This window comes from Anomalospiza imberbis, chromosome 10 (genome assembly GCF_031753505.1).
Source record: "Anomalospiza imberbis isolate Cuckoo-Finch-1a 21T00152 chromosome 10, ASM3175350v1, whole genome shotgun sequence".
In the NCBI taxonomy this organism is placed as follows: domain Eukaryota; kingdom Metazoa; phylum Chordata; class Aves; order Passeriformes; family Viduidae; genus Anomalospiza; species Anomalospiza imberbis.
Window position 1 is genome coordinate 17,988,212 of NC_089690.1, and position 25,724 is coordinate 18,013,935.

A 25,724-nucleotide genomic window follows, 5' to 3' on the forward strand; every position below is an offset into this window, starting at 1 on the left:
AGAGGCTTGGTGATAGATACTGGCAGGGGGTATCTAGTTAATTTTTGAACTCTCTTACTCCATCCAAAGTTAAAAGCTGATCCCAAACTGCTGATGACATCTACTGTCTAAAACTAGGTGGTTAAATCTCAACCCATTGGCTTTGGTGGTTCAGGGGCACTGCTCAAGCTGTACTGTGACACCCAAACATGCTTGAAATTCACCTCACAAATGTGCTGTTGTGTTCCTGATTCACTGCCACCCCTCTAAAGAGTCAGCAAGTGATAGTGGGTGCAGTGAGAGCTGGGCTTTGTTCGAATTAGCATTCCAAAATAAGTGTGAGGTATTGCCCAATTAATATACTCTGCGTCACCTAAGACCATGAACAGCCTCTTTTGTGAGGACCAAAGTTGTCTTTATAAAGAAATAATACAAAGATATGTTTAAATATGCATGGAATACGTATTGGTTATTTGAAACACTAAAAAAGCTTTGTTATTTGGGAGACCAAGGACGGTTGTTTTATTATATTGAGTCTTAGAACATCTTTGATACTTTTCAGCTGGGTGCAAGTCTAGAATGAGAATGTTCTCTTAAGGCTGAATCACATCAAGTTGTAAGCAGTATTCTATTGGCGGTGCAGAGGGCAGGATGGAAAGAGGAGGGTTGCCCACCCAGTACTGAGACAGGTTTAAAATGCAGAAATTAGGGGTTTGTATGGTGTTTGTTCCCTTCTGCAGTTTGGGATGGGGATTGTTTGGTTAGTTCAATTATTTTTTTTTAAGCCTACTGGAGAATCATTCCAGGCTTGTTTTCACTGCCAGGAGGGATGTGCTTTGCCTCTAGGATGTGAGTGACAATGCCCACTTCATTGTCTTTAAAGGGTGGGATTGATAAAGCAGCACACAGCGTGCAGACAGTGCAGTGCTGATAGCTGGCCTCTGGCGAGCCCAACTCGGGCATCCTGTAGTGCACTGATCTGGTTTCTTGTGAGGCTTCTCAGTGCATAGCCCTTGGCTCTGCTTCTCCTGCCTTAAAACTTTTCTATCAGTGAAACCCCACTGATGGAGGATGAGAATTTCAATTTGCTGTTTAATTTTATCAGGGTGAGGAGACTCAGACCATGCATTATGAGGGCGGTTTTACGAGAGCAGTGATCAGGCTGTTGAGTCATTACATCTGCTTTACACTTTGGATTTTAATTGCTTTATGGAGCTTGTTAATTTTTGTTTAGTTTGCTTGTAACTTATGAGAGGTAGTTGTCTTTATCAAAAGCTTCCACCAGCTCTTTCATCACTAATTCTCTATGGTACCACAGTTCTTAGAAACTTGCAGGCAGGATTTTATCCCCCGTGGATATTACATTGTGGCTTCAAAAATAACATTGTTTTATTTTGGCTTGTTTTCCTCTCTTAGTTGCTAGGAACAGATATAACACTCAGAACAGTGTGAGTAATAATAAGAACTTCTTAAATATCAACTAATGTGGGAGATAAAACTACCCAGGTGACATATTTGTAAGTGCAAGCAGTAGTAAAGCCATATGAGAGATCATTATCTCCACATTTTTTAAGTCATTTGTTGAGATGTATGTTGCTGTTTATTTAAAATACCCTTAGTGCAAAGCTCCTGGGAATACCAGTTAGAATGTGGTATGCAAGTCTCTGTGTGCAGGGGTTGCCATGGGCAGCTGTTCTTTGACCTTGCTCTACATGAGGAGTTTCAGGCTTTCATTTTTGGATTACTGACCGTCCTCTCTCAGTATCACACATTCACCTTAGCTTTCTCAAAATGCAATGGCAAATCACATTGCATTAATGGAAAATGCCTGGCCTAGAAAACAGCTTTTACGCTGACAGAATGGGCTGGTAAGGTATGCTATTTTTGACTGTGAAAAGTAGCATTTTCTGAAGGTTTGTTGAATGCAGTAATGTGATGTCGTGTTCCTCTTTGTTAGTTATCTCTAGCTGCTGGTGATGGTAATGGATGTTAATGTTCACCATTTAATCAGCGAAGGTATGTGTCTGTCTGCTTTTCTTTCTTGAAATTTGCAAGGATTGTTATCAGCTCCGTGTGTTTCCTAAGAAGTCAAAAGCAGCTCAGAGAAGATGAACAGAGGTCTGCTAAATCCATTTTAGAAGCCTATGAGTACAAATGAATGATTATGTGAAAAAAATTTAGTCTTCCTTCTGACTAAAGAGGTGCTTGCAGTAACTGTTGGCTTGCACTGTCTTCCTCCAACCTTGCCATGACCATTAGTGAGGTCTGATTCAGACTAATTCCTACAATCTCTAGGTTTTATTCCCTGCTGAAACTGGAATATTTGGATGTCTGTTCAGACACAGAGTTTACTTTCTAATTAGCACATCAAGTGCGTTTTTTTTTTTTTTTTTTTTTTTTTAAATGAAGGCCACAACCTCTTGTCCCAGTCTGGGCAGGTGAAATTTCATGAGCACTTCATCATGGCTCATACCTCAAGCATCCTGACACGCCTTTCTGATTGTCATTCATATCCGCCTGCCATTGCCTCTGGCATTTGCTGAGTTCACGTTTCCATGTGATTTACTGCAGAACATTTTGTTTAACGAGTCTCTAACACACACTGACAGGGAAGTCCCCCTCAAGAAGCTGAACTAATGATAGCCTTCATCTTTGCTTTCTTCAGGTAGACGCTAAAAAATCAATCTGTTGGTACCTGTGCTTTAGACTTTGCATTTATGGAGAATTCTTGAAACTTGGAAACTTTGACCTTGAATCTGTGAGTGCTCTAAGTTGCAAATGCTCTTTGTCGTGGGCTCTGTGTGCGTAAGGCGGCGGAGGAGCTCTGAGGCAGCCCTGTGCTCCCCAGTTGCAGAATTTCCAGTGCAATTGGGTTTATGAGTCAGCAGCAGCTCTCTGTGAGTGTTCAGGTAACCACTGAGCTGTCTGGATGCTGAGGCTGCTCCTTGACAGTATTTCTGGGAAACCTTTTAATATCCCAGAGCAGCTGCTCTGTCTTTTGGCCTTGGGTTCTTTGGTGCATGCCTGAATAAAGTCACTAAGTGTTTGCAATACCAAAATCCACTTAATGTTGGCAAAAGTGATTCATATGGGTGTTATAAAAGATATCTCCCATGATGGGTTGGGTACAACAGCAAAAATAGCCCTAAGTGTCTCCTTACAAACCTAAACAAATGCAAAAGAATAAAATATAGGAAAAATCCCCTTCTCCTCTCTTCCCCCAGCCGGTTGCTGATCTCATGTATCTGGGGCTCTGCCTGGCACAGTGCAGATTTACTGATCCATTAGTGGCTGCTGTTTGGCTGCACCTCCACATAGGAAAATTATGTCTAGAAAATAAACTTGGCACATCAGACATGCCATAACTAAATCATTGCAGCCAGCACATTTCCTCCTGTTCTGCTTAACTGCCTCAAGTTTTGATTATGTACAAATTTAATGGTTTGGTTCTGCTAGAAAATCTGGGGTTTGTTTATTTAAATTTATATTTCTTAATGAATGCATGCAAGAGAAAGCGCTAAGTAATTACAAGTAAGGAACATGGAAAACTGCTATGCTGAGCTGAACATTAGTTTTGGAAAGTACAGGCTCTCCTATGGTTTTTTTAATAGTCTAATAAAAATTTTGGTAAATGAGTGAAAAAGTGCTTGCAAATTCAAGCAGATGGTGGTCCCTGAAGGACTTCTTGCTGGAGTAACCTAACAAATCCTCTGGGAACTCAGTTTTGGTGGTTAAAGGCAGAGTGCAAGTAACCCTTCTGTGGGGTGGCCATAGGTGGACAGTAAGGCTGCTCTAGAGGATTATCTATCTGTAGTTGTAAGGTGCCTCACTGTATAAAACTCGACAGTCAGAGGAACACCAGGAAGACAACGAAATTTTGCAAGGTGTTTCTATTTCCGGAAGACCCTACTGGTAGTTGACAGAGGCAGAGAGAAAAAGGGGAAAAAAAATCCGTTTCTGCCTCAGCTCTTCTTGGCTGAAGGTGGGAGTGGAGGTTACTCTGTGTGACTTTGAGATCTCTTGAAAAATGAGAAATGTATCCTGAAAAAAGATTGTCCTGCATGCCCAAGCAAATTTGTTTAACTTCCGTAAGATCACCATGTCAAGAGCATTTTAAAACCTCGCTCTCCTAAGCTATCTTAGATATAATTGGGATGTTGGTAGTAGCATTTTGTTAATTGTTGAGGCAAAACTAAGTCTTGATATGGTTTAGTGAGAGTAGATCAAGTAGTGCTCATAAGAGCTCTGAGCTGATAGCTTATCGTATCAGGAAGAGCGCGAGGTGATCGGGGCAGATGTGAGTCACGTGCCAGCTCCAGCCTTACCACCACATTTCTTTACTGGAGTAAATTTTTGTGGCCTGGACTGAAGTCAGTGTGCTTTTGGCCATTTCTAAATAGCTCCATGGTTACAACAATTAATTTCTTTATTATCTTGCACTAATATACGTATTGTGTAGACATTTGAATAAATAGCTCTATCGTGTCAACCATGGAGGCCTCTGAGCCAAAATGGAGTTTTATTGTTGAGTTTATTTGCCAGTAGTTTTGTTGGAGACAGATGCTTTTCCAGATTAAGAAGCAAAACTGTTTTGTCACTTTCTCATAATTAGCAGCTGTACGACATCAGCAGGAATTCGAAGGGAAGCTTTCTCTCTTGTGTGTCACCGTTGCTGGAGTGAAGGCTCTGTGGACTGGGCTGTGTCCTGACCTGTATCCCAGCCTGGGGGCTGTGTGTGCCCTCTGGGTACCTGCTCTGGGCTGCAGGAGGTTTGGGGCAACGTGACAAAGCCCTGCTGGCGATGGGGTTGGCATCCTGGGATCTGTATGGAGGGAGGGAAGAAAACTCATGAGCACTAGCTGACATTAACCCAGTCACCTGAGAAGTCTTCATTTGCTTTAGCAGCTGGCTCAGCTGTGAGTTTGCTCCTCATGCTGGAGCTGGTCTTGAAACTGTGTTATCATGCCATGGTCGGTGCCTCCTGCATTGCCCAGAGTGTGAGCTCCATCTTCCACAGGAGCAGCAGGCACCTCCACCATGTAGGCTTTCAGCCACTGTGGCTTTGCTCTGGTACAGGTGGATTCTCACTCCAGATGCTTCCCCTGGAGTAAATCAGAGGGCCCTGCCATCCTCTTGTAATTCATCATTTCTCCTGCTCACAGGTGTGTCTGCTGAGAGCCTCCCTGGAGCTGCCTGGCAAGTGCTAAGCTGGGACAGAAGAGACCTAGCACAGCTATTTTTGGTCATGCCTGACATTGGCTTCTTTCCCCCAAGACTTTATTTAATTTATCTTCTCACAAACAGGGAGACTTTCTGCAGGACTCTTGAAGAGTTCTTAAAGCATTCATTAAATGTCTGCCTCTCTAAAAACCCCTCCTTTATAGTTTTACCAGGTGATATGTCCATTGCATAGCTGGGCCAAATCCTGTACTCCTGGAGCAGCAGCTGTGCTGTAAATCTCTGGGTTGCCTGGACCTGGAAGATGGATGGGCAGAGCTCTGATTTAAAGATACCAAAGATCTTATGATTTCAGGATAGTAGAGGATTTAAAAGCTGAGTCCAGCTCAAATTGTAATTCTTCTTGTCCAGAACCCCCAGCAGCCACTCATAAAACTGGTCTCTCTTTGGCTGTTCTTTTTCTGAACCTCTTGCTTCCTGGGGCTGTGACAGCAGGTCCTCCAAACCAGCCTCTGCACATCAAGTGCCTTTCCCTCACTCTGCAGGGATGTGCGAGGATGAAAAGAGGCACTCTGTGCAGGCTTGGGGGAGACGTCTGCTCTGTGCAGAGCAAGTGCTGGTGAACCAGAGTGGTGGAAAGCATTCTGAATGCACCTGAATGGGGTCAGCAGTGAGAGCTGCTTTCCCTCTCCTTCTGGATTGCTGCAGTGCCACTCCTGGGCATATCCTTCAGAATGTCATGATAAACAACTTCACAGGGGTTCTGCTGTGCTGGTGTTTCTGTTGGTGACCTAACAGATTCTGCTTCAGAGCTATTTTCTCCTGAGGTAATTCCCTGTCTTGCTTTTATTTATTGGTGATAAAAGACTATCACAGATAAATAGGCATGTTCTCACTTGACTTGAAAACTTACATGGCATTGCTGAAGGTGATTTACAATTTATACATGGAAAGGATTTGCTGATCTCATTAATAACTTTCCAAACATCTAGATAAACACGCTATTGCTCTGAATCAAATGAGCATGAAACAGCCAAGGTATTCACCTGCAAGGGCTTCTGGCACTCTGCTCTTTCCCAGACAACAGAAGTTTGACAAAAGAATGTGGGAACTGCCAAAACGCGTTTCTCCTCACAGCCACCCAATCACCCTAAGGTGGGAGATTTCAGCTATTCTTGCTAAATTATTCTTCTCTATTGGAAGGCTTGTTGACAGAAGATTCCCAGCTCTTTGATTTTTAAATTGGGGCTGTATTTCACATCTCTGAGACTGCAGCCCATGCAGGCATTTTGCTGCATCCTCTTGAATGTCCTACCAAAGCCTGAGATGTAAAAGAGCAGGTAAACAATCTCTACAAGCTTCCTCCATCAAGGCTGTAAAAGGAGAGTTGAGACAGCCCTGGGTATTCCCTGCTGAGCAAGGCTGTTGCCATGATTTGTTTCATCAGAAATAATCACCTCCTCTTGTTTTATAGGCATCTTGTTATCTGGAGATCTCCAAGTGCTCTATTGCTTAATTAAACCTCACAACAGCTTTTAGGTGTATGTATTGTGAATCTTATTGCCACTTCCTAAGTGGATAAACTGAGGCAGGGATATTGAAGCGTACACTTTGGATGTCTGTGTAGTTACCCTTTTCAATTTAGGGGACCCAAAGGAGCAGCCCTGCTTGCCCTTCCTCTGCTCCCTGCTTCTTTCATGCCATTGACTCCTGTGAGAGGGTTATCCATAACACAGGAATCTCCCATGATCTGTAGAGAGATGAGCTGTAAGTTAGCGAGCAGACAGTGAGGCCAGACCAGCTGGGAGGAAAATGAATGATTTTTCTTCTCTAAGACAGTGATACACACCGCTGTGTCCATGAATGCCAGAGGCAGGTCAGGCAAGCTGTTCTCAGCCTCTGTGGCAGAGCCAGGAGTTACACCTGTCTTGGTCTCCCATGTAGCTGTGAGATTGCCCCTCACTGAGAAGCTTCAGGCTGTAAGGGAGAACAAGTGTGGGTGAATAGCTTCTAGATGGCTCCTGGCGTGTTTGGGGGTTTGCAGGTTAGCCCAGTGAAGGGCAAATCTCCTTCCCTGGAGACACTCAGAAGTGGTCTGGACACAGTCCTGAGTAACATGCTCTACAGAGCCCTGCTTGAGCAGAGAGGTTGGAGAACCTTCAGTGGTCCCTTCCCACCTTACCCACTCGGTGAAACTTCGGCTTGATTTTCACATCTAGGAGAGAGCTGGGGGAGAAAAAAGGCATATAGGGAAATCCTGGGTGGTTTGAGTCTTCCTCTTTCAGAACCTCTTTGATAGTGAATGCCACGTTTAAACAAGAGTGGAGCTGCATGTGCCTCAATTCCAACACTTCAGAAAAGGTGGGATCTGTGTAGAACAGAGAAACATGCAGCTTGAGCAGATTTAGGGAGAAAAGGACAAACAATTGAGCTGCTGTTTTCCTCTCGAAGTTGAGCTTTGTGCTAAATTTTGCATTGGTAATGAACTAAAAGTGCTCATGTGCTCTAAATAGCAAAGGGCAAAGAAGAGAGAAGCAACTCATCAATGTATGACCCTCTCTAAAGTGTCGTGGGTAATCAAGTGTGAAGTACTTAATGGATCACGATTTGCATGCCACTATTTTGATTGATGTACTACTTAGTAGAGGTTTGATAGTTTTTTACAGTGGGGTTGATGGGAGTCTCTCAGAAGCAAAGATATTTAAAAGATGTGTAGATGTGGCACCTAGGGACATGGCATGGTGGTGGACTTGGCAGTGCAGAGTTAGCAGTTGGACTCAGTTTTTTCCCTAACTAAATGACTCTGTAAGCACCTTGTCTATTTTCTTTAGTGCTGGGGAGAGCCAAAGCAGTGGTTTTTTGAAGTCATTGTGTTCACTGCATCTTTGTTAAACAGTCAAAAATAGTGCAGAGTTGATATCTTGCATAAACCCGGATCTCACCAGAACTGTCTATATTTAGGCATCTTTCAAAACCTTTGTGTCAAGCAATTCTCTGGGGAGACTAAAATAGCTTTTTTTTTCCCCTTGTTGTTTATATATAATGTTGTACAGCCATCTAGAGAGGATGTGATGATTAAACCATATTAAGACATCTTGCTATAGCTCTGGAGATAGGAGGTTTAATTGTGTTCCAGGCTGCTCACAGTTAAAGCAAGAAAAAAAAAAAAGCCCAGAAAAACACTGTAGTTTTTAGTTTGCTGGCATGATGTGGCTCCATCACACTCATGATACAAGTTCAAACAGTAGCAGAAAACGTTACAGCTATGCCGGGTTCTGCTGCGGAGTGAAATTCCACTTGCACAAAAGAGACAGCATTAAGGGATTTAAGGGCAGAATCAATCCTCAAATTCTTAACAATAGACAATTTGTTAAGGGGTATTAATGTAATAATTATTTCAGCCAACTTGCAATGTCTCAATAGCCTGTATAAAATACAAGCACCTTTAAAATAACAGGGAATAACATGTTAGGTGCTTATATTATGAGTACAATCTTTGCAAATTCCAGGACCCTGAGCTGATGCTTGTGTTAGGACCAAATAGACATTTTAAACAGTAATGTCAGAGCTCTGTGGTGGGCCTTTCTGTCTTAAAGTGCCCAAGCTGATGCTGTGCTCTAGCACAGGCTTATCTAACTTTGGAGGTTTAATTGCCTTTCTACAGAGCTGTTAAGATTTAGGAGATGAGAGATAATCCCAGGCTGGATGGACAGTGCTTTTGAGATACAGATCTCTGTTCTCATCAGTGCTTTTACACCACTGGGGAGAGAAGCTTGTAAGCAGGTCTCCTGACAAGAGGATTAGGACTTGTTAATGTGGAGATTCAGGCCAATTAATCAGCTTTCACTGGAGTATATCATAAAATTTCAGTAGGGATTTTCTTTCTCCCTGTAAAATATAGTTGCTAAAGAACAAAAATCACGATTTTCTGTTCTGTTTTTTTATAAAAAACCCCACCTTATTATCTTAGGTTGGCTTGAAAATCTGTCAGTTTTGTGATTCTCCTTGTGCTGCTTCTGTTCAAGGGAATCCATCAACTTGTTTTTCTAATTGAGTAATTATTTGAAACTGATTAGTTGACTCATCCCTTAAATCTCACAGCTTGTATAAAGGTGATTAAACTTTCAAAGTTAGATGAAGTCTGTGATAGAGCAGAGTGACAGCCTGAGCACTCTGAAGAGCAGAACATCTGAAGTCTTGGCTCAGAGCAGTGTTTTAAAGATGCCCTTAGCGCTCAGGTCAGTGTGCTGGCAGTGTTGGTGCTCTGCTCCCAAAAAGGACACGGCTGCTCCAGCGCTGTTCCCGAGCAGAGGCGCTTTATCATACCAGGGCATCTGTTCATTGTTGAAATACTTTTTAAAAGTAAAAATGCAAACAGTGACCTGCCAAGTCCCCAGTTCAGCAGCACATTCCTCTTCCTCAAAGCACTTAAATGTGAAGTTGTGTGTGCTTTTAGTGCTCTGCTGCCTGGGAGGAAGGGGCACGTCCCTGTGCCACTGTGCAGGCACAGTGTCCCCAGTGCTTCCTGCTGGTGGCCGTCAGCAGCTTCGCTTGCCACTGCCAGTCCTAGCAAATATCTTCCTGTAGAGAGCAGAGCAGGTTGGGATTTTCTCTCCTCGTGGAAAGTGCTGACTTCTCACTGAGAAAGGGTGTTTGTTCTTTTTTTTTATTTTTTTTGTGGTTATTTTCAGTCACAATTTTTTTCACCTAGTCCTTGAATTTTTATCTTTCTATTTTTATTTTAATTTCAGACAAAAACCCAATGCAGCAAGTGTTCTGTCCAGGGGCTGATTTTCCTCGGTGAGATTTTCCAGCTGTTCCCCCCTCTGGTGCAGGGCTGGGAGCTTTGTGTGCTGGCGGGGTTGACAGAGCTGACGTGAGATCAGGGCGCTGTCAAAGACCAGGAGTGAGCATGATATGTGAAATGTCAATCTTATCCCCAGCTATTCCCTCCAACTACCACAGCTGTAGCAGAGAAGAGGGTTGCATAGATAAGCTATTGTTATTATTGATACATAGAAATGTGAGAGTTTCAAATTTGTATATTTCTAAGAAGAGGGTTTTTTAGGTGATCTATCAGCTATGCAGCAAAGATAAGAATAATTCTTAATATTTTTTAAGAATAAAAGCTAATTTTTCATTTTTGACTTTTCTATGTATTTACCTATTAAACTTAATATATGAATTGCATATGTTTAATTTTTTCATTTATGATTTTGACTATCTCGTTTCTTTAGAAAAAGAAGACTGATGAAGCAGATTTAAACTTTTGAAATGATTGCATTATCAGCATAATTATATTTCTTTTGCATGAGGTACAAGTTGATTTGTAATATTTCTATAGAAGACAAGCAGTGTTTCTCTGTGTAAAACACAGGAGAACTGATGCTGCTTAGGAGTGGCACTCCAAACCCACAAACCCTGTCCCTGCAGATTGGATTTGGCAGTGTGGCCATGCCAGCGGTGCCGTGGGTCTGTGCCCCCAGGGTGCAGTGCCCAAGTGCATGGCAAAAACATCTGGCAATTGGCTCTGAAGGCTGTGCAAAGAAAATGATACCAGGTGAACAGGACCTTCTTGGCTGGGATTAATAGGCCATTCTAGTTCTTGTATCATACACCTGGGAGTTTTGTTAGTGCCTGTAGCTCTCTCTTGAACAGATTGCTGTGCCAGATGTCCAGTCCTGTTGTGCTTATGCCCTTTGCTGAGCTGGAGACTTCATTTTTCATGGTTTGTTTCCCTGGATTTCATGTATATTAAAAAAAAAAAAAAAAAAAAAAAAAAGTTCTGGAATTCAGGTCAGAAGATTTTGGCTTGTTCAGGAATTTTATCAGGAGGGCAGTGAAGAAACCCACATGGGCTGGTGGGTTTTAAAGGACAAGCTGCTGCAAGCACATGCACAGCAGCTGCAGAAGGTAAAGGGGATGTTGCAGAAGGCCAAGGTGGATTGGGCAGGGAGCCCTTGGCACAGCTCAGACACACAAGAAAAGCACCCAGGAGGATTCTGGAGTCTAGCCATTGCCTGAGGATGCAGAAGAGGTGTTGGGAAAGCCAAAGCTTGGCTGGAGTTTCTCTGGTGTGGGATGTGAAGGACACCAAGGACACCTGCTCCTGCAGGCACAATAAGGAAGGCTGAGGAAAACACGGTTCCAGTGCTCAGCAGGGGAGGAAACCTAGTGACCAAGGACATGTCAGAGGTACTGAATGCCTTTTTGTCTTGGCTCTCACTGGCAGTGTTGGCTGCTGGCCCTCCAGGTCCACCAGAGTCTGTCAAATGAAGTGTTACAGGAGAGGACTGAGTACAGAGGAACTTAAATGAAGTGGACCTGTTGGGATGTGCCTGATGGTGCAGCAGGATTGGGCCGATGTCAGTGCACTGCCATTCCCTGCTGTCTTTAACAGGCTGTGGCAATGGGCACCTTGCAGTTAGCAGTGAGTGCCTCATCCCTTTCCCTCCTGAGGATTCAATGAGAGACCTTGGATGGTGATGGTGGTCTATTTCCACACCAAAGATCAATCTTGCTCCTTGCTTCTTGAACTGAAGTAGGCAACTGACTTTCTAGTCTCCCATGAGCCAAATAAAAATCTGGCCACTGTTCAATGTCTCCATGGATGCACAGTCAGGCAAGGTACTCTTAGATTTACCAAAGATGTTTGTTTGAGTCCTGCTGTGACTGGCATCATGGGATCAGTCCCTAGCCTTAAATCAGCAAACCACAGCACTAGCAGCAGACCTGTAGCCAAGGAAGCTATACTGGGCAAAAAATATCCAAAGATATTTAATTTTTTTTAATGATTGTTCAGATTGGGTGTGTGAAAAGCTCCTCTACTTGGTTTATGCTGCAGCTTTGCAAAGGAGGTCTGAGTGCTTAACCTGCTAGGGTATCTGCATGTACAGGTCCAGTGGCTTGGATACTCAGAGTTTGGATTTCAAATCATACTACATTAATATTCCAAGGTCCCTTTATTTCTGTTTTGAGCTTCCTGAGTTTTTACCCAATCATGGAGTAAAAGTGTTCTGCAGTCAAACAGTCTAGACTCTTCCCCAGTGGGATTTTTGTGTTTCCTTGTACCACTCATGCATCCAAAATACATGCTTAGTGTGTGGAAATACTGGTTTTCTCATCAGAGATACAAGCTAAAGATGGGGAGCTCCTTTTTATGTGTAGCAATAGTACAGTCATTATTAACAGGAGGCAAAGATCTTACAATATGAGCATCAAAGGAATCTGACGTTATTTGGAAAGAGCATTTGGTATATCACATCACATTCTACAACTTGACTTTTAAGAAATGCTCATGAGAAAGTTTTTTTTTTTTTTTTTCTTCCCTCTTGCTTGGCTTCTAAGGATCTTTATTTATCACCCTCAGGGGCATTACAGTGAGTAATTAGATTGGACCAGGAGAATGATTTAATTTTACAAGAAACTCATTAATTCATCCTATTTTAAATCTTCTCATTTCACCCCAAACCCGATTATGCTTGTAGTGGCAATGATCTGGAAAGGCATTGTCTTGTAGGTATCGGGGGCCCCTGGGACTGCTGGGGTATTCATGTCGGGGAGACAAGGGTGACTCCCTTTCTTTGACTTTTAGGTCAAAAGACCTGGTTGCTGGGACAGCTTGACAATTAGAAAACCCTGATGAGCATTTGGAAGTAAAACAGCTGTACAATAACAGAGGGGTTCATGGTGCGGGGCAGAAAGCTCATCAAAAGAGACTATCCAAACAATTGAGTTCTATAATTAACACACAAAAATCTGTTCAGAAATGGTAATAACAGTAAAAGTAAGCTAAGGATATGCTGCCTTCTTATGTGGCAGATGTAGTTTTGTTATGATGCGAGAGAGAAAATCCATCCTCTTAAAGTCTAAGAACAACATTCAAGGGGAAAAGTAAAAGTAACTTTTTGTTCCTGAGGGTGCAGTTAAAATGGGAGCTCAAAATATTTCCAAGGAGAAGAGCTGTAGAAAAAGTAACCAGTGATGAAACACATCAAATGTGCTATCAAAGTATTCTTTCAACTCTTTAAACACAAATATCTTTTCTCACTGAAATGTATAAACGTGACATTGAAATTGAAATATCTCTTACTAAGTTATTTGCCTTGTCCTTCATTTCACCAAGAGTACTATTTTGGAGTCTTTCTTTAAAGCTGGCTACAATAATTGACTTAAAAGTAGTTTTCCCTCTTCTGTTGTGTGCAGAGAGAGATTTGATTCAAAATTGCTTCTCAAGGAATTTTGAAGTTTTCTTGAGTATGTAGCTAACATATTTTTCTGCTTCAAGAAAGGGAACTGGAATGCATGGCTTCTGACAATTGAACTGATTGCACAAGTTTTAGCAGCATTGCTAGCTTGCCTGTGATAAGAAATGTTCTTACGGGTACAGAAGGTTCCTTTTGGGCAGGAGGGTGCAGCAGGAGCATGGTTTGGTTGTGGTCCTGCTCCTGTTTGAGGGCCCTTTCCTTGTGTGGAGAGCTCAGCCTTTGGCTCAGGGATCTCATGGCCATGGCTCTGCAGTCAGTGCTGCTGGCCTGTGCAGGACTGCATCCCATGGGGCTTCTGTGAATGAGCACAACATCTCTGTCACATTTGCTTCTAATATCAGTTTATTGACTTAACTAGATTTACTTGAATAAAAACGTGTTTCTGTGCTTGTTTTTCTCTCTAGTCACTTTATGAGGTCCTAATCAGAAATCATTATTTTCTTGGTTACAATCCTCTTCAGCAGAGGCTGAGGCTTCAAGCAGGATTTCTCCTGGCCTTGGTCCCTGGTGTCCAGGGCTGCTGCCAGAGCTCCTGCCCAGCAGCTTTCAGCTCGGGGCTGGCCCTTTTGGGCCTTCCCCATCCCATCACTGCTCAGATCCCAGCCAGGCTCAGGGGTGTCTCCCATCTCAGCCTCCAGGCACTGCCAGAGCCTCTGCCTGGAGCTCCCTGAGATGTTTTTAAGATGTGCACTGCATTTTTAATGGTTTCAGAACTTGTCAGCAAAGAGGTTGGGATTATTTCTTTATCCAACCCTTTGCGAACATTATGCGATTTTTAATTTATTTTTAAAGGACTATTAGGTGTGCCAAGCCTTTTCCAAACTTGGACAGAATTATTGCCATTTCCACAAGGATAAAGGAACAATTTAAGAGCAAGTACTGGGGGATTTTTTTTTTTTTTAAAGCAACTCTAAATTTGAAAGAATAATTTCCCTAAATATTTCCCCTGCCCCCAGTAAAAAACCCCAAGAACATAGCTTATTTAAAAATAGTAAAAACCAATTTAATACATGCATTTTGTTGTAGCAGTGTTTAAAAAGAATATGAGTAGAACCCCATCCACTATGAGATGAGTTTTTAAATTCTGAAATTGCTGTCTAAAATTTTCTAGTAGAAAATTCAGCATTTGGAGAGACCAAGCAAGCAGACTTTGCAGCCCACACATGTATTCTTTCTCTTTTTTTTTTTTTTTTTGAGGAATCTTTAAGTCTGAAAATCAGGTTTTAATGTGAAAACAGAGTTGGAAAAACAGCTTGAGAAAATTTACATCAAGATTTGACTGAAGTTCCATAATTCTTCAGAGCAATTTCTGCCGTTTTGACATGCATCACTCTGATATATTTGGAAAAAAGAAGGAAGAAGCATGTAATAATGACCAGCAATGTTTGCCAGGTCTTGTCTTGCTTTAAGAGAAATAGAAGTCGAATAGATTTTAATATTATAACTCAAAGACATCAGCATGATTATTTCAAGCTGATGTCTATTTAAATTAATGTGATTTCTTCTGAGGAAAAACTGTGAACTGAAAATATTTGTGTTTGAGAATTTCCCTTGAATGTGGTGCAGCCGATTGTAACCGTGTTACACTTGGGGGTGACCTGAATGTGAGAAAAACTTTTTGCTCCTTTAAAAAACAAAAAGAAACCTCACAGAAAGAACTAATTAAGGCAAAGCTAAGAAATTGAACTCAGAGTTTGCATTGCACATGTGAACTAATCTTTTTACAAAGGCATCTTTCGAAAACTGTGTAAGAACCCCATTCATGCTGGGTCTCACCCAGCAAATCCTTCCTAGAAAAGCAGCTGCGTGAAGATTTGTCATGAGCAAGCAATAAAGACTTCCAGGGAATGAGTTCTGTACAGGCTTCTTGTTTGCCTACTAAATCATTACCCTTCAAAAAAAAAAAGTCCATCTGTAGTTGTAATAGGTGTGTCAGCAGCACTTCATGCTAAGAACAGCTTTTACAGGATTAGGTTTGAGTTTTTAAGTGACGCTACCATGGAGCTCTTGGGGGCAAAGAACTCCTGGTTTAATGCAGCACATTCTCTAATGCCCTTTTATGTCTGTTATGAAATGTGGTGAATCTCTGAGCACACAAAAATGAAGAAAACGGTCTTCAGGAGTAGTTGATTTTTGAAGCAAAATGGCTGTGTGTGCTTTAGGAGCAGCCAGTGTGTTTGGAGAGCTTTCTTCAGGTTTTGAAATATTAATGATCTTGGCTTAATATAGTAGAAAACAAAATACAGTGCATGAAACGAGGGGGAAAAAATCCTTGAGTTAGAGTGTTGACCTTGCAGTACTCACTGATTACATCTATTCCCTTTTAAACTGTGGAGTATGAAAAGACAGGGAGGAATGGTCACTAAAATCTTTACCTGCAACATTTTCTTGCCTGTCTAGAAGCATGTTATAGCCCAAATAGGATTTTCAGTCTTGAGCTAGATTGTTGAATAGATAAGTATTTTAATACCCCAAATATGCTAAAGATAATCATTAAACAGCTCACTGTTTAATGATTTCTGTGGATTGTGATGTTCATATTAAAAGTAATATTAGACTTTACATGTTTAGTGTTAAAACGGTGAATAATAGAAAGAATTTTGTGGATAAAAGCAGTCAGCTTGGTTTCCTTTTGTATTCTGTTTTTCATTGCCATGTCTTTATATATGTGGCAGCAAGATCCTTCCTGTGGGTGTCTCTCCTGGTCATACACAGACTTAGACATTTTTCTCATCTGTGCTGTGACAGTGCAAGCCAGGAGTAATATCTAAGACCAGCATCTGCCACTTGACTGCTGCTGTGGTTAAACCCAGGACACATAGTGATACAGCAACTTGCTCACCAGATAGTTCAAATAATATATATAAAAAAAGAAGGATTCTTTTCCTTGTTTGTTTTGCTGGGCAATTCCCATCCCAGGAAGAATAAACTGTTTTCCAGGTGTTGCCTTTGCATTCTGCGGGTGCCTGGCTGATGGGCCAGATGTGTTGGGTTTGAATTTGTGTTCAGGGACACAAAAAAAAAAAAAAAAAAAAAAAAGAAAAAAAGAAAAAAAGAATCATTCCTGACGTATGGAAACCCCAAGGCTTTTTGAAGCATGGCCAAAACACACCTTGCAAGTCGAACCTTATCTAATGCCACGATGCATGTGAACTCTGGAAGCGTAAATCTCAGTCACTTGAGCAATGTGTTTTCCCAGGGTCCTCTGGTCCTGTGACAGCCCCAGCGAGTGACAGCGGGCTGATCTCCCAGTGCTCTCACAGATGGCTTGTGGCACATCGTAAAGGCAGGACTTGTTAAGGACATTTCATAAATGGCTTTGGCTAATAAGAATGAAGTAACTTGCTCTTTTATAAACCTGTTACTAATATCCCTCTCCATTTCCCACTGGAGGGCTTCATAAGAGAAGCAGGGAAAGAGTGAGGGAAGGTTGAAACAGCAAGAGCGAGCCCTGGCTGTGCAGGGGCTTATGCCCTCCCAACAGGAGCCTGTGTGTAGCAGGGGAACCCTAAAGGTAGTGTAGGTGATAAATGACAAGATGTGGAGTGAGTCACACAGTAAATACTGGGAACAGCCTTTCTTTTTTACTGATTTGCGTGCCTGGGAATTTTCTCTCTTCTCTGCAGTGCTAAAAGCCAGAGCTGGTGATGGTGGGCTTTTTTCTCTAGCCAAGGGAGAAATTTCTAGGATGACATACCTGCTAGCCACCATGAAAATGTGTTATTAATGATGCTAATGAGTTTTTTCCAAGTGATGTAAAAGTAGCCTTTTGTGTAAGTCCTGCTTTTATGAAGCTGATGTCACCAAAAGCTTGCCAACTGCACGTGGGCCCGGGTGGCAGTGGTGCAATTACTGCTGTGCCCCAGCTTTGAGCAGGGGAGAGCATTGCTGATCTCCTCCCTTGGGGAGAAAGAGCCAAATGAATTCTGCCTTGCCAGGAGGGAGATGTGCCATTTCCGGGCATGTTGGGTTCCTGTCCCACTCCCTCTTAAAAATTGGCAGTGTCTGACTGTCAGCTGCCATTCCTTAAGTGGTCATAGAATAAACCAATTGCACCCTTTTGTCATGTTCTGTGTGTGTGGGGTGCAGGTGGACATGGGTTAAGCCACATGCAACTCCACAGTTAGCTCAAAGAGGCAGCTGATTTTCTGGCAGTGTCAACAGAAGAGTATAATTTTTTTTGCCATCCCATAGCCAGCTTTTAAAATGGCTCCTTGTTGGAATTAGAAATCAGTATCCCCTGACGTAGGACTACTCATTAAGAGTGTGATGATTGTTAATTCTTCACCTGGGGCTAAGAGGACATCATTAGATCTCTTTGAAATGTCTCCTGCCTTGATTTTGAATGAGTAGCTAACAATTTATGGTCACAGCCCGGGCCAGTAACACTCTCCCTTCCTGTTCCTCCATCTAGCTTGCAAAATCGGATACTACAAGGCTCTCTCGACAGATGCTGCCTGTGCCAAATGCCCGCCCCACAGCTACTCCATCTGGGAAGGCTCCACGTCCTGCACCTGCGATCGTGGCTTTTTCCGAGCTGAAAGCGATGCTGCCTCCATGCCCTGCACTCGTAAGTTGGTCTTTGAACAATCTCCTGCCCCTTTTATCACCCATTTCTTCTCTGTGTCTCTAAAAAGCATTCTGCTTCTGACAGCAGCATTCAGTGGCTCTTCTGGCCCTGTGCAGATGCAGTTTGCGCTGTGGTCACACTTCTGAGTGACAGTGTTAGTTCTCAGCCCTCAGTTCCTAATGGTGGCATGGTTATGCTGACCCTTGTGAGTTTGCAGTATAAATAAATCAGAAGACACAGTTACAAAAGAGGGACTTCCACCTTAGTAACACGGGTAGAAGTAAAATACGGGCTTCAGTTCCAGTCTGAGCACCTGGCTAGTAGAGCACATCACCTTTCAGATCTTTAAATATGAATATTTGTAGAAATTATGAAAGCTTTCCTTGTAATTATATGACCTCAAGTAAAAAGGTAATATTTATAATCTCATTATATTTCCAATTTGCTTTGAAATATAGCTGGTGACCTTTAGGAACCTAAGTGTTCATCTGAAAGGGGTGGTAATAATAAATCTTAAACTTCAATCAAACAACAACCCAATGCATGGTTTATTTTATCCTGTGCAGGTAAATACACCATGTGTAGCAAATGGAATTTGCTTTAGTTCCACCAAAATGCCTTCATCAGGGAGAAGGAGAGATGCACTGAGTACAGTCACAGGGTTGCTAGATAAACTCCTTGTCCTGTGTGTTGGTTAATGGCTCATGCAGTCTAAGACCTGGGATTCCAGGCATCTCCTGGTGTTAAATTGTGATCATCTAGCTCTTTGGTTTTCACTTTCTTAGGAGCAGAGCAGTTTGAAACAATGAGTGAAAGGGCTGTATTTTACCAGGGGGATGTCCATGTGTGGCATCCCCTGAAAGCTATTGGAAGTGTTTCCAGATTTTTGGAGTTCAACTGTATTATTTATGTAGAGAGTGTGTATGTGTGTGTGAGGAAAAGCCGAGATATTTATTTTGTAACGTTTTTATATATTGAGAATTAATTTTGTGAGAGATGACTCACATTTATTTAAACCTTAATTTCTCCCTTACAAGGCAGAAACAGAGCATGTCCGTAACTAAGTTAGCACTCATCCCTTCCCCACACTCCCTTGATTCCAACTGTTCTCCAGTGATTTCCTTCTTTTCAGCAGTGAGTTTTGCTGGGTGGTGGTTGAGGAGGCCAGGACTTAGCCAAGAGCAGCTGCTTTTGCTTAGTAGGAAGCAGAGTGGTGCATATATCCCTTGCCAAGTATTGACTGGGAATGGAGTCTAACTGTATTGTGAAACCTTGTCTAAATGGGCAAGAACATGCTTTCTATAATATAATTTACACTACCAGATCTAAAACGTGACCAGTTTGATAGGAAAAATGTCTTTCTGCAACAACAAAACTATTGTTTGGAATGTACACCCTAAATAACATTATACCAACAAAAGATTTTCAAAGCCCTGGTCCTTGTGAATGATATCTTGACCAAATTGAAATCAAATTAGTAATCAACTGGTTGAATTTAAATAGGCACGTGCATTTAGGGAAGTATGAGGAGAGAGCAAAACATTTCCAGATGGGGAAATTGTAAGCAAATGATATGTATGTTTGCTGGTATTGCACAATGTACCCCTGCAAGCTTAGCCCTTTTTTGTCAAGTCTTGGGCCTGCTGCAGGCACTCTTCCTCATTCCTGTCTTGGCAGGTCAGACAAAGCTGAAGTTCCCGATCTTGGTCTTTTACCCCAAAAATACAGGGAGGAAAGGAGAAAAGGCAAAGGCTGTGGTGCTGGCCTCAGTCTTCATCTCTGCAGCGGCCTTGGAGGGCTCTGCAGGCAGAGGCAAGCCAGCAGCACAATCCTTGCTCTTGGAAAACAGGCCTGTCTCTGGAGGCCCTGTTCCATAGCTTTGAATTTTCCTGTAGCTGAAGGTCTTCTTTTTCTGTGATGCAAGGTGATGACACAGGAGTTGTTTTGGGCTGGCCTGTGGGCAGCTGTGCTCCCCCAGCCCTGCTGTGCCCGTCTCTGAGCCCGGCCTCAGCCGAGCTGGAAGGGTGGTGCCCGCTCCAGCGCGAGCGCAGCCGAGCCACGCGCGGGCGCTCCTCCTTGGCCACGCTCCCGCTCTAAGTGGCCCTCGGCCCATGTATCTGAGGCAAGTGACAGCGTTCAGAGGGCCTCTGCTGAAGGAGGACCCTTCAGAAGAAGGTCCCCGTTTGTCTGACTTTCCTGACAGGATGTGTAGACAGAAGGGAGCGTAAACATCAAAGGTGCTTTCAGGTGGATTCAGACTGTAATCAGTTCTTACCAGTTGGTTGAACCAGGTGACAAACCCAATTCCCTTGTGCTGACAGCCATAATAATCAGGCACCTTCTTTGTTCATTATGCTCTCTTTAACTCTGGTATTCTCATTCAGGCCTGCATTTAGTAATCGCTCAGTGTGACGGCACACTAATGAAGAAATAAAACAGTATCTGAGATCCATTCTTCTAGCAAAATGATAGACTCTGCTCCACTGGCTTGTAAAATCAGGTTTCTGTTCACTTGGAGAACTATTAGACCAGGTGAATAAAAGTAACATTGGATAATTTGGAAAGAACACCTGGAATGGACTGTGGATTGATCCCTTCTTTATTATTCCTAAACACTTTTTAAGATGAAGAACTTCAGCCTTCTTAAGATGTGTTTTTGTAAAGCTTTGACCCTTGGCTATTGATTTCCTTTAGTAGTAAACTGGCTGGCCTTGTCATTTATCTTGCCTTCTAGGTTGGGGGAGGAAGACTGTTAGGACTTTCCATTAGCCTGATTGTGCTAGTGGATGAAAGGGAATGGGAGAGTTCCCCTTCCTTTTCCTTTCTTGCAATTAAGTAACAAAAGCAGTAGCTACTTCCTGTTGTGCTGGCTCCAGAGTTTTATCCTTCCATAGCACTACTCTCTGACATTACCATCCCTTGCTGAGCTGTAAAAACTGCGTCTAACCTCAGGTAAGCTAGGCATCAGGCTCCTAAACAAGTTACTCAAACTCTGGTTTTAGTAGTCTGCTCTGTTTCAGCTCTGCTAGAGAGTGATTATGTCTGGTGTAACGTTTGTGCAAGTAACAGCACAATGTGGCAGCGTGGGTGTAGAGATAGAGGAGTGGGCTGTGTCAAAGGCCAGGCAGAGACCCTGACATACACGTGTTTACTGGTGCATCTTTCTCCTCAAACCTGCCTCCTGGGGGTAATCATCAATGTGTCTGTCACCACCAAGGGGCAGAGCCAGCCTGGATCTGCCGCTTTGGCCAAACTTGGGAATTCAAACTTTCAGCTCTGAAGCACAGTGGGCTTGTCAGCTGTGTGCTTGGGCATGGAGATGGGATGATTGACTTGTAATACACCTGAGCCCAAAGCACCTTTCCCTTTTGGAAGCATACTCTACAGGCCTTCATTATATTTCAGTACTTGCAGAGAGGAAGGGTCTTTCATAAGGTTAGCAATGTAATGGAGAATAAATTGCCTTACCCACACATGAATCCATGAGGCAGGAAAACAAATCAGTCTCAATCATGGCCCTTGTCCCTGAATTCCCTTCTCTGTAAGGAGATATCCTGTGAATTGCAGCCTGGTGCAGGCAGGTGCAGTTCCCACCCAAATTAATGTGTGTTGCTCCCGCGTCCCCACCATTAATGAGTTGGGTTCTCTAACTCTTAACAAACAATGCTCACATTATGACCGAGAATGGGACGGTTTTGTATTGTTTATGTTGTCTGTTCAATTCAAATTATTAATGATTTTTAATTGGGAGCCCTTTACAAAAGAGAGATTACCATCATGGACTGTCCAGCTTGAAATCTGCCTCAGTAAATGACCCTGAATAATTTAGTCAGTTGTGTCACCCAAACAGGGACTGATGGATTGATTGATATTTTGTCATGGCCTGAAATATTTCAAAAACGGTTGCATTTAAGACAGTTTATACCAGAGAAGCTTGGAGATAATAAGAGCAGATGTAGTGAGATGCAAGACAAGAGTGCCTGCTTTAAAAGGACCTTCTCCAGTCTAGGTTATCAAGAAACTGAATAGCCTGACTTCAAACAACAAACATCACTTACTTGTCTTTACATTCCCCTCTTCTAATTGAATTTAGTGCAGTGCTGTATTTCCTTCAGAAAGTATATTGTTTTTAAATTACCATTTCAGTGCTATTACTCAAGGCTCCTGCTTCTAATGCTTTCTGACAGTTATCAGCATAATGAACCATAATGAAATGATGAGCAATCTACAGTGGAAACTCAATGTGAATTCCACTAGAGCTCTGTGACTGTGTTGTTAAAATTTGAATGCACATTAAAATAACACTGTCCTTATTTGTTTCCAAGGTCAAGGCTTTAAAAAAGGTTTGAAAGGTCTAAACACTTCAATTTTGTTAATGTTGCAGTCTAATATATACCCTTAACTCAATCTTATGTTATTTTTAGCATATCACAGAGATAAATATTTGACCTGCATTTTCAGAAAAGAGTGAATTTACCTACCTAATAACTGTGGCTGCAAATGAGTAATTATGTAGGAGCTGATTATTTGAGCACATGTTTATAATGATTGCTTAGACTATAAACAATATAAATAAGCAAATGCACTCTTTTTCCTTCAGCTGAACTTGTTCCTTTTCTAAGTTTCCAGTCAGATGTGGATTATCGCCATTGTGGCTGCTAGGAAAAAGGAAAGCGCACCACACAGTTGTGCTGGCTACTGCATTGTAGGTGGCTTTGCACTGGCTTTGCCACACTTCCACACTTTTGCTGGCACTACTGCAATCTTCTGCTGTTGGAGTCTGTTCTCTGTAGTATGAGGTATATGCCAGTAGAGCCTCTGATGTTCAGAATTTAAATTTATGACATAATAACTCTTTCACATCTTTATATATATATATTTGCATCTTCAGTAAATGATTTTGTTCTCAAAACATCCTATGATACTGTTCATTATGTAAATAGTACATCAGAATGCCTTTTGAGCTGTAGTACAGCAGTTACAATAGCAGAGGGAACAGTGGGTAGGCTGTAAGGAGAGAATGATTTTTCTTCTCCACGTAGGCTGGGAAAATGGACCATCCATCGCTGCATCACTGCCAGACTGAGAGAAAGGGATTGTGAGTGATGGGAATCTCAAAGGAGAAAGCTGTCTCCCCTTGTGTGTGGTGACAGGCTGAAGAAATTGAATAAGAAGGGGAGTGGTTATGGTTGAAGAGAAGAGACGGGAGTAATTTGACAGTGTGTGTTTATAATCAGTAGACTTGAAATCATCACTCTTTTAAATACAGCAACTGTTTATTAGCTGTCTTCTGATTTTCTGGCCAGAGCCTTAAATTAACAGAGACATTTACTCAATTAAATGGGGGCTTTGATTTGGTTAGTCAGGACCCAGTTCTGTAGAGTTGTTGAAGTAAATTAGAGGGCAAACAGCATAAGAAATTCAGCAGTTGGGCCAATTACAGAACAGCTTATTTTTCTGGTTGGATTTCTTTCCTGTCTGACTGTCAGATAACTTTCTGGTTTCCGCAGTGGAGTTCTTTTTATCTCGAAAGAGTGAGTGAACACGGGTGGTATTGTCTGCAGCACAGTGCATTAGAGTAGATGTGATAACATGGCTTAGCATACGTGACAATGCAAAATGTTCTGATATGGCAGTTCTTGGAAGAGAAGCCTAGAGCCCAAAGGAGTGGTTCCTACGAGCATCAGTTTTCCCACACCTCTGCCAGTGGTAACTGGACTTCTTTGCTTAACTTCTTTAGCCTCTTTAGGAGAGGAGCTATTAGTTGGATTGTTCTCTGGGTGAAAGGAACAAAGCCTATTGTGAAGCTGGTAACTGGGTTACTTCTGGCAAGTAAAAAGGAAATCATACATTCCAGTGAAATGGGCATTTTGTCACTGGCACTGGTCCAGCATCCCTGGCTTGGCAGAACTCCTGCTGAAGTCAAAGGAATCTTGCCCAAGTAAATAAATGAAGAATTGTTTACCAAATCATTTGCTTTATTATAACCCAGTTGTAAAGCTAACTATGCACAGAGAGGAGAGAGGGTGGAAAAGGAGCAGATTACTGGTATTTTAAGTGACTGCTGTATCTTGTGGCCTGTTGGCTTTGGTCTTGCCAGTTGTAAAACATATAATCTGTGATGATAAATGGTCAGGAATAGCCAGGCAGGCAAGAAGTGAGGGCTGTCCGAGCTGCCTTTGCTTGTGTAAATTAGCCCACAACAACAGGGGACCTGTCCACAACTGCTGAAAGAAGCAATTAGTGGCAGCAACATGCACAACTGTCTCGGGACAGTGTGGGCTTTATTTGCAAGCTTAAATGTACAGGACCCAGGTATTTACTGTGTTAGAACTTTTCTTTCAGATGGTTAGAGATCAACAACAAAGGCATATCTGAAGGGCATCAGAGCTCACATGCTGAAGCATCATTGACAGCTCCACTGCTGTACAGGCTCAATAAAGCCTTATGAGTTGGAAAAAGGAGGCCAAAGTGCTTCCTCTTGAACACTGTGCCTGGCACGGCTTTGCCAGACGTTTTAGTCAGTGACCATAAGGTGTTTAAAGACATTGATTATTTAATGATTACTTTCTTTGCATCCTCTCTGAAAATAGTAAACTCTCTATTTCACGCTCAGCCCTGCTTCCAGGGAGATGATTCTAGGATCATGATGAAATTAAAGAGCATTGATAAGAGTTGTTAAAGGCCATCCATACAGTACCATCATGGTGAGGCCTTGCTGAGAGAGCAGCAGTGTGACCCCGTGGGTGAGGCTGGCAACACGACCAGCAGCCTAGCAGAGCCCTAGTGCTGCCTCTCTGTGCCTGAGCCAGCCCTTTCAAAGGCACCTGATGTACTTCCAGTGGCATTTCACTGCTCTCTGCAGATATGCTCCAAAGATCTTTGGAAGCATTCATTGTATGGATACTTTTTTTTTTTACACCTCTTTATTTGGTCTCTTTATTCTTGCTGTGTTACACACAAAAGCTGGCTCTCAGATCTTGTGCAGCAGATGTGCTAAACTTTTCCCTGCTTCTGATAGAGCATTTCTAGTCAGGTTTTCTTGCTATTAGGCAGTCAGATGCTTGCTCTCAGGTGCCTGCTGCTCCTTTAACTTATCAAAGACTTTGCTGCTCCTCTGTAGTGCAGCCAAGGCCAAGCTGCCGATTCAAAACAGGCCAGTTCATCCTGGGCTCCTTTTAAACCACATTGCATCATAGCAACCTTCCCTGTTGTATGAATCTTGTTTATTATGTAGCAAATTAGCTCAAGATTTCTGAATACCCTGAGTTCCCTTTGAAATCAGGGCAGATGAAGAGGGTCAGCGTCTCTGGAGCAGGCTCATAAAGAGGATCCTTTTGTCAGTCCTGGTCCAAAGCCCATTGAGGCCTGCTGGTCTGCCTGATTGACTTTGATTAGCAAACACCCATAGCTGGCACACAGCTGCATTTAACAGTATTTTGGCAGGGCTTTCACAGTCTTAGGGTGGAGTTAGAAAGCTTCAAACTGTAGCAGGTTATTGTATTATTTTTAATACAGTATTTTAATATTTTTTTATTTGTTAAAATAATTTTGAATCTTTATCAAGCTATGGTCTGCTTTTTCTGCCTTAAAAAAGTAGTGATATTTTCTTCAAGGAGAGTACGGGAATGGTTAAAGAAGATTAAAGTCTTTTCTACATGCTTGAGGTTTTCTGATGTCTGGTGGGAATTGCCAATGAAGCTTCCTTCTGATTTCACACTGTCAGGCAA

The 25,724-nt window shown here is 42.4% G+C and overlaps 1 protein-coding gene and 1 long non-coding RNA gene across 4 annotated transcripts in view; both read left to right on the forward strand.

The window, feature by feature from the left end:
- The window catches only part of LOC137479575 (uncharacterized), a 335,528-nt gene that overhangs the window by 180,240 nt on the left and 129,564 nt on the right, over positions 1 to 25,724 (forward strand). The gene's annotated exons all lie outside the window — the stretch shown is intronic.
- EPHA4 (EPH receptor A4) overlaps positions 1 to 25,724 on the forward strand; it is a 103,952-nt gene that overhangs the window by 23,346 nt on the left and 54,882 nt on the right. For all 3 annotated transcript variants that reach the window (XM_068200986.1, XM_068200987.1, XM_068200988.1), the window contains exon 4: positions 17,839 to 17,994. In XM_068200986.1, the coding sequence (XP_068057087.1) occupies positions 17,839 to 17,994 (156 nt within the window). The remainder of the gene's footprint in view (positions 1 to 17,838; positions 17,995 to 25,724) is intronic.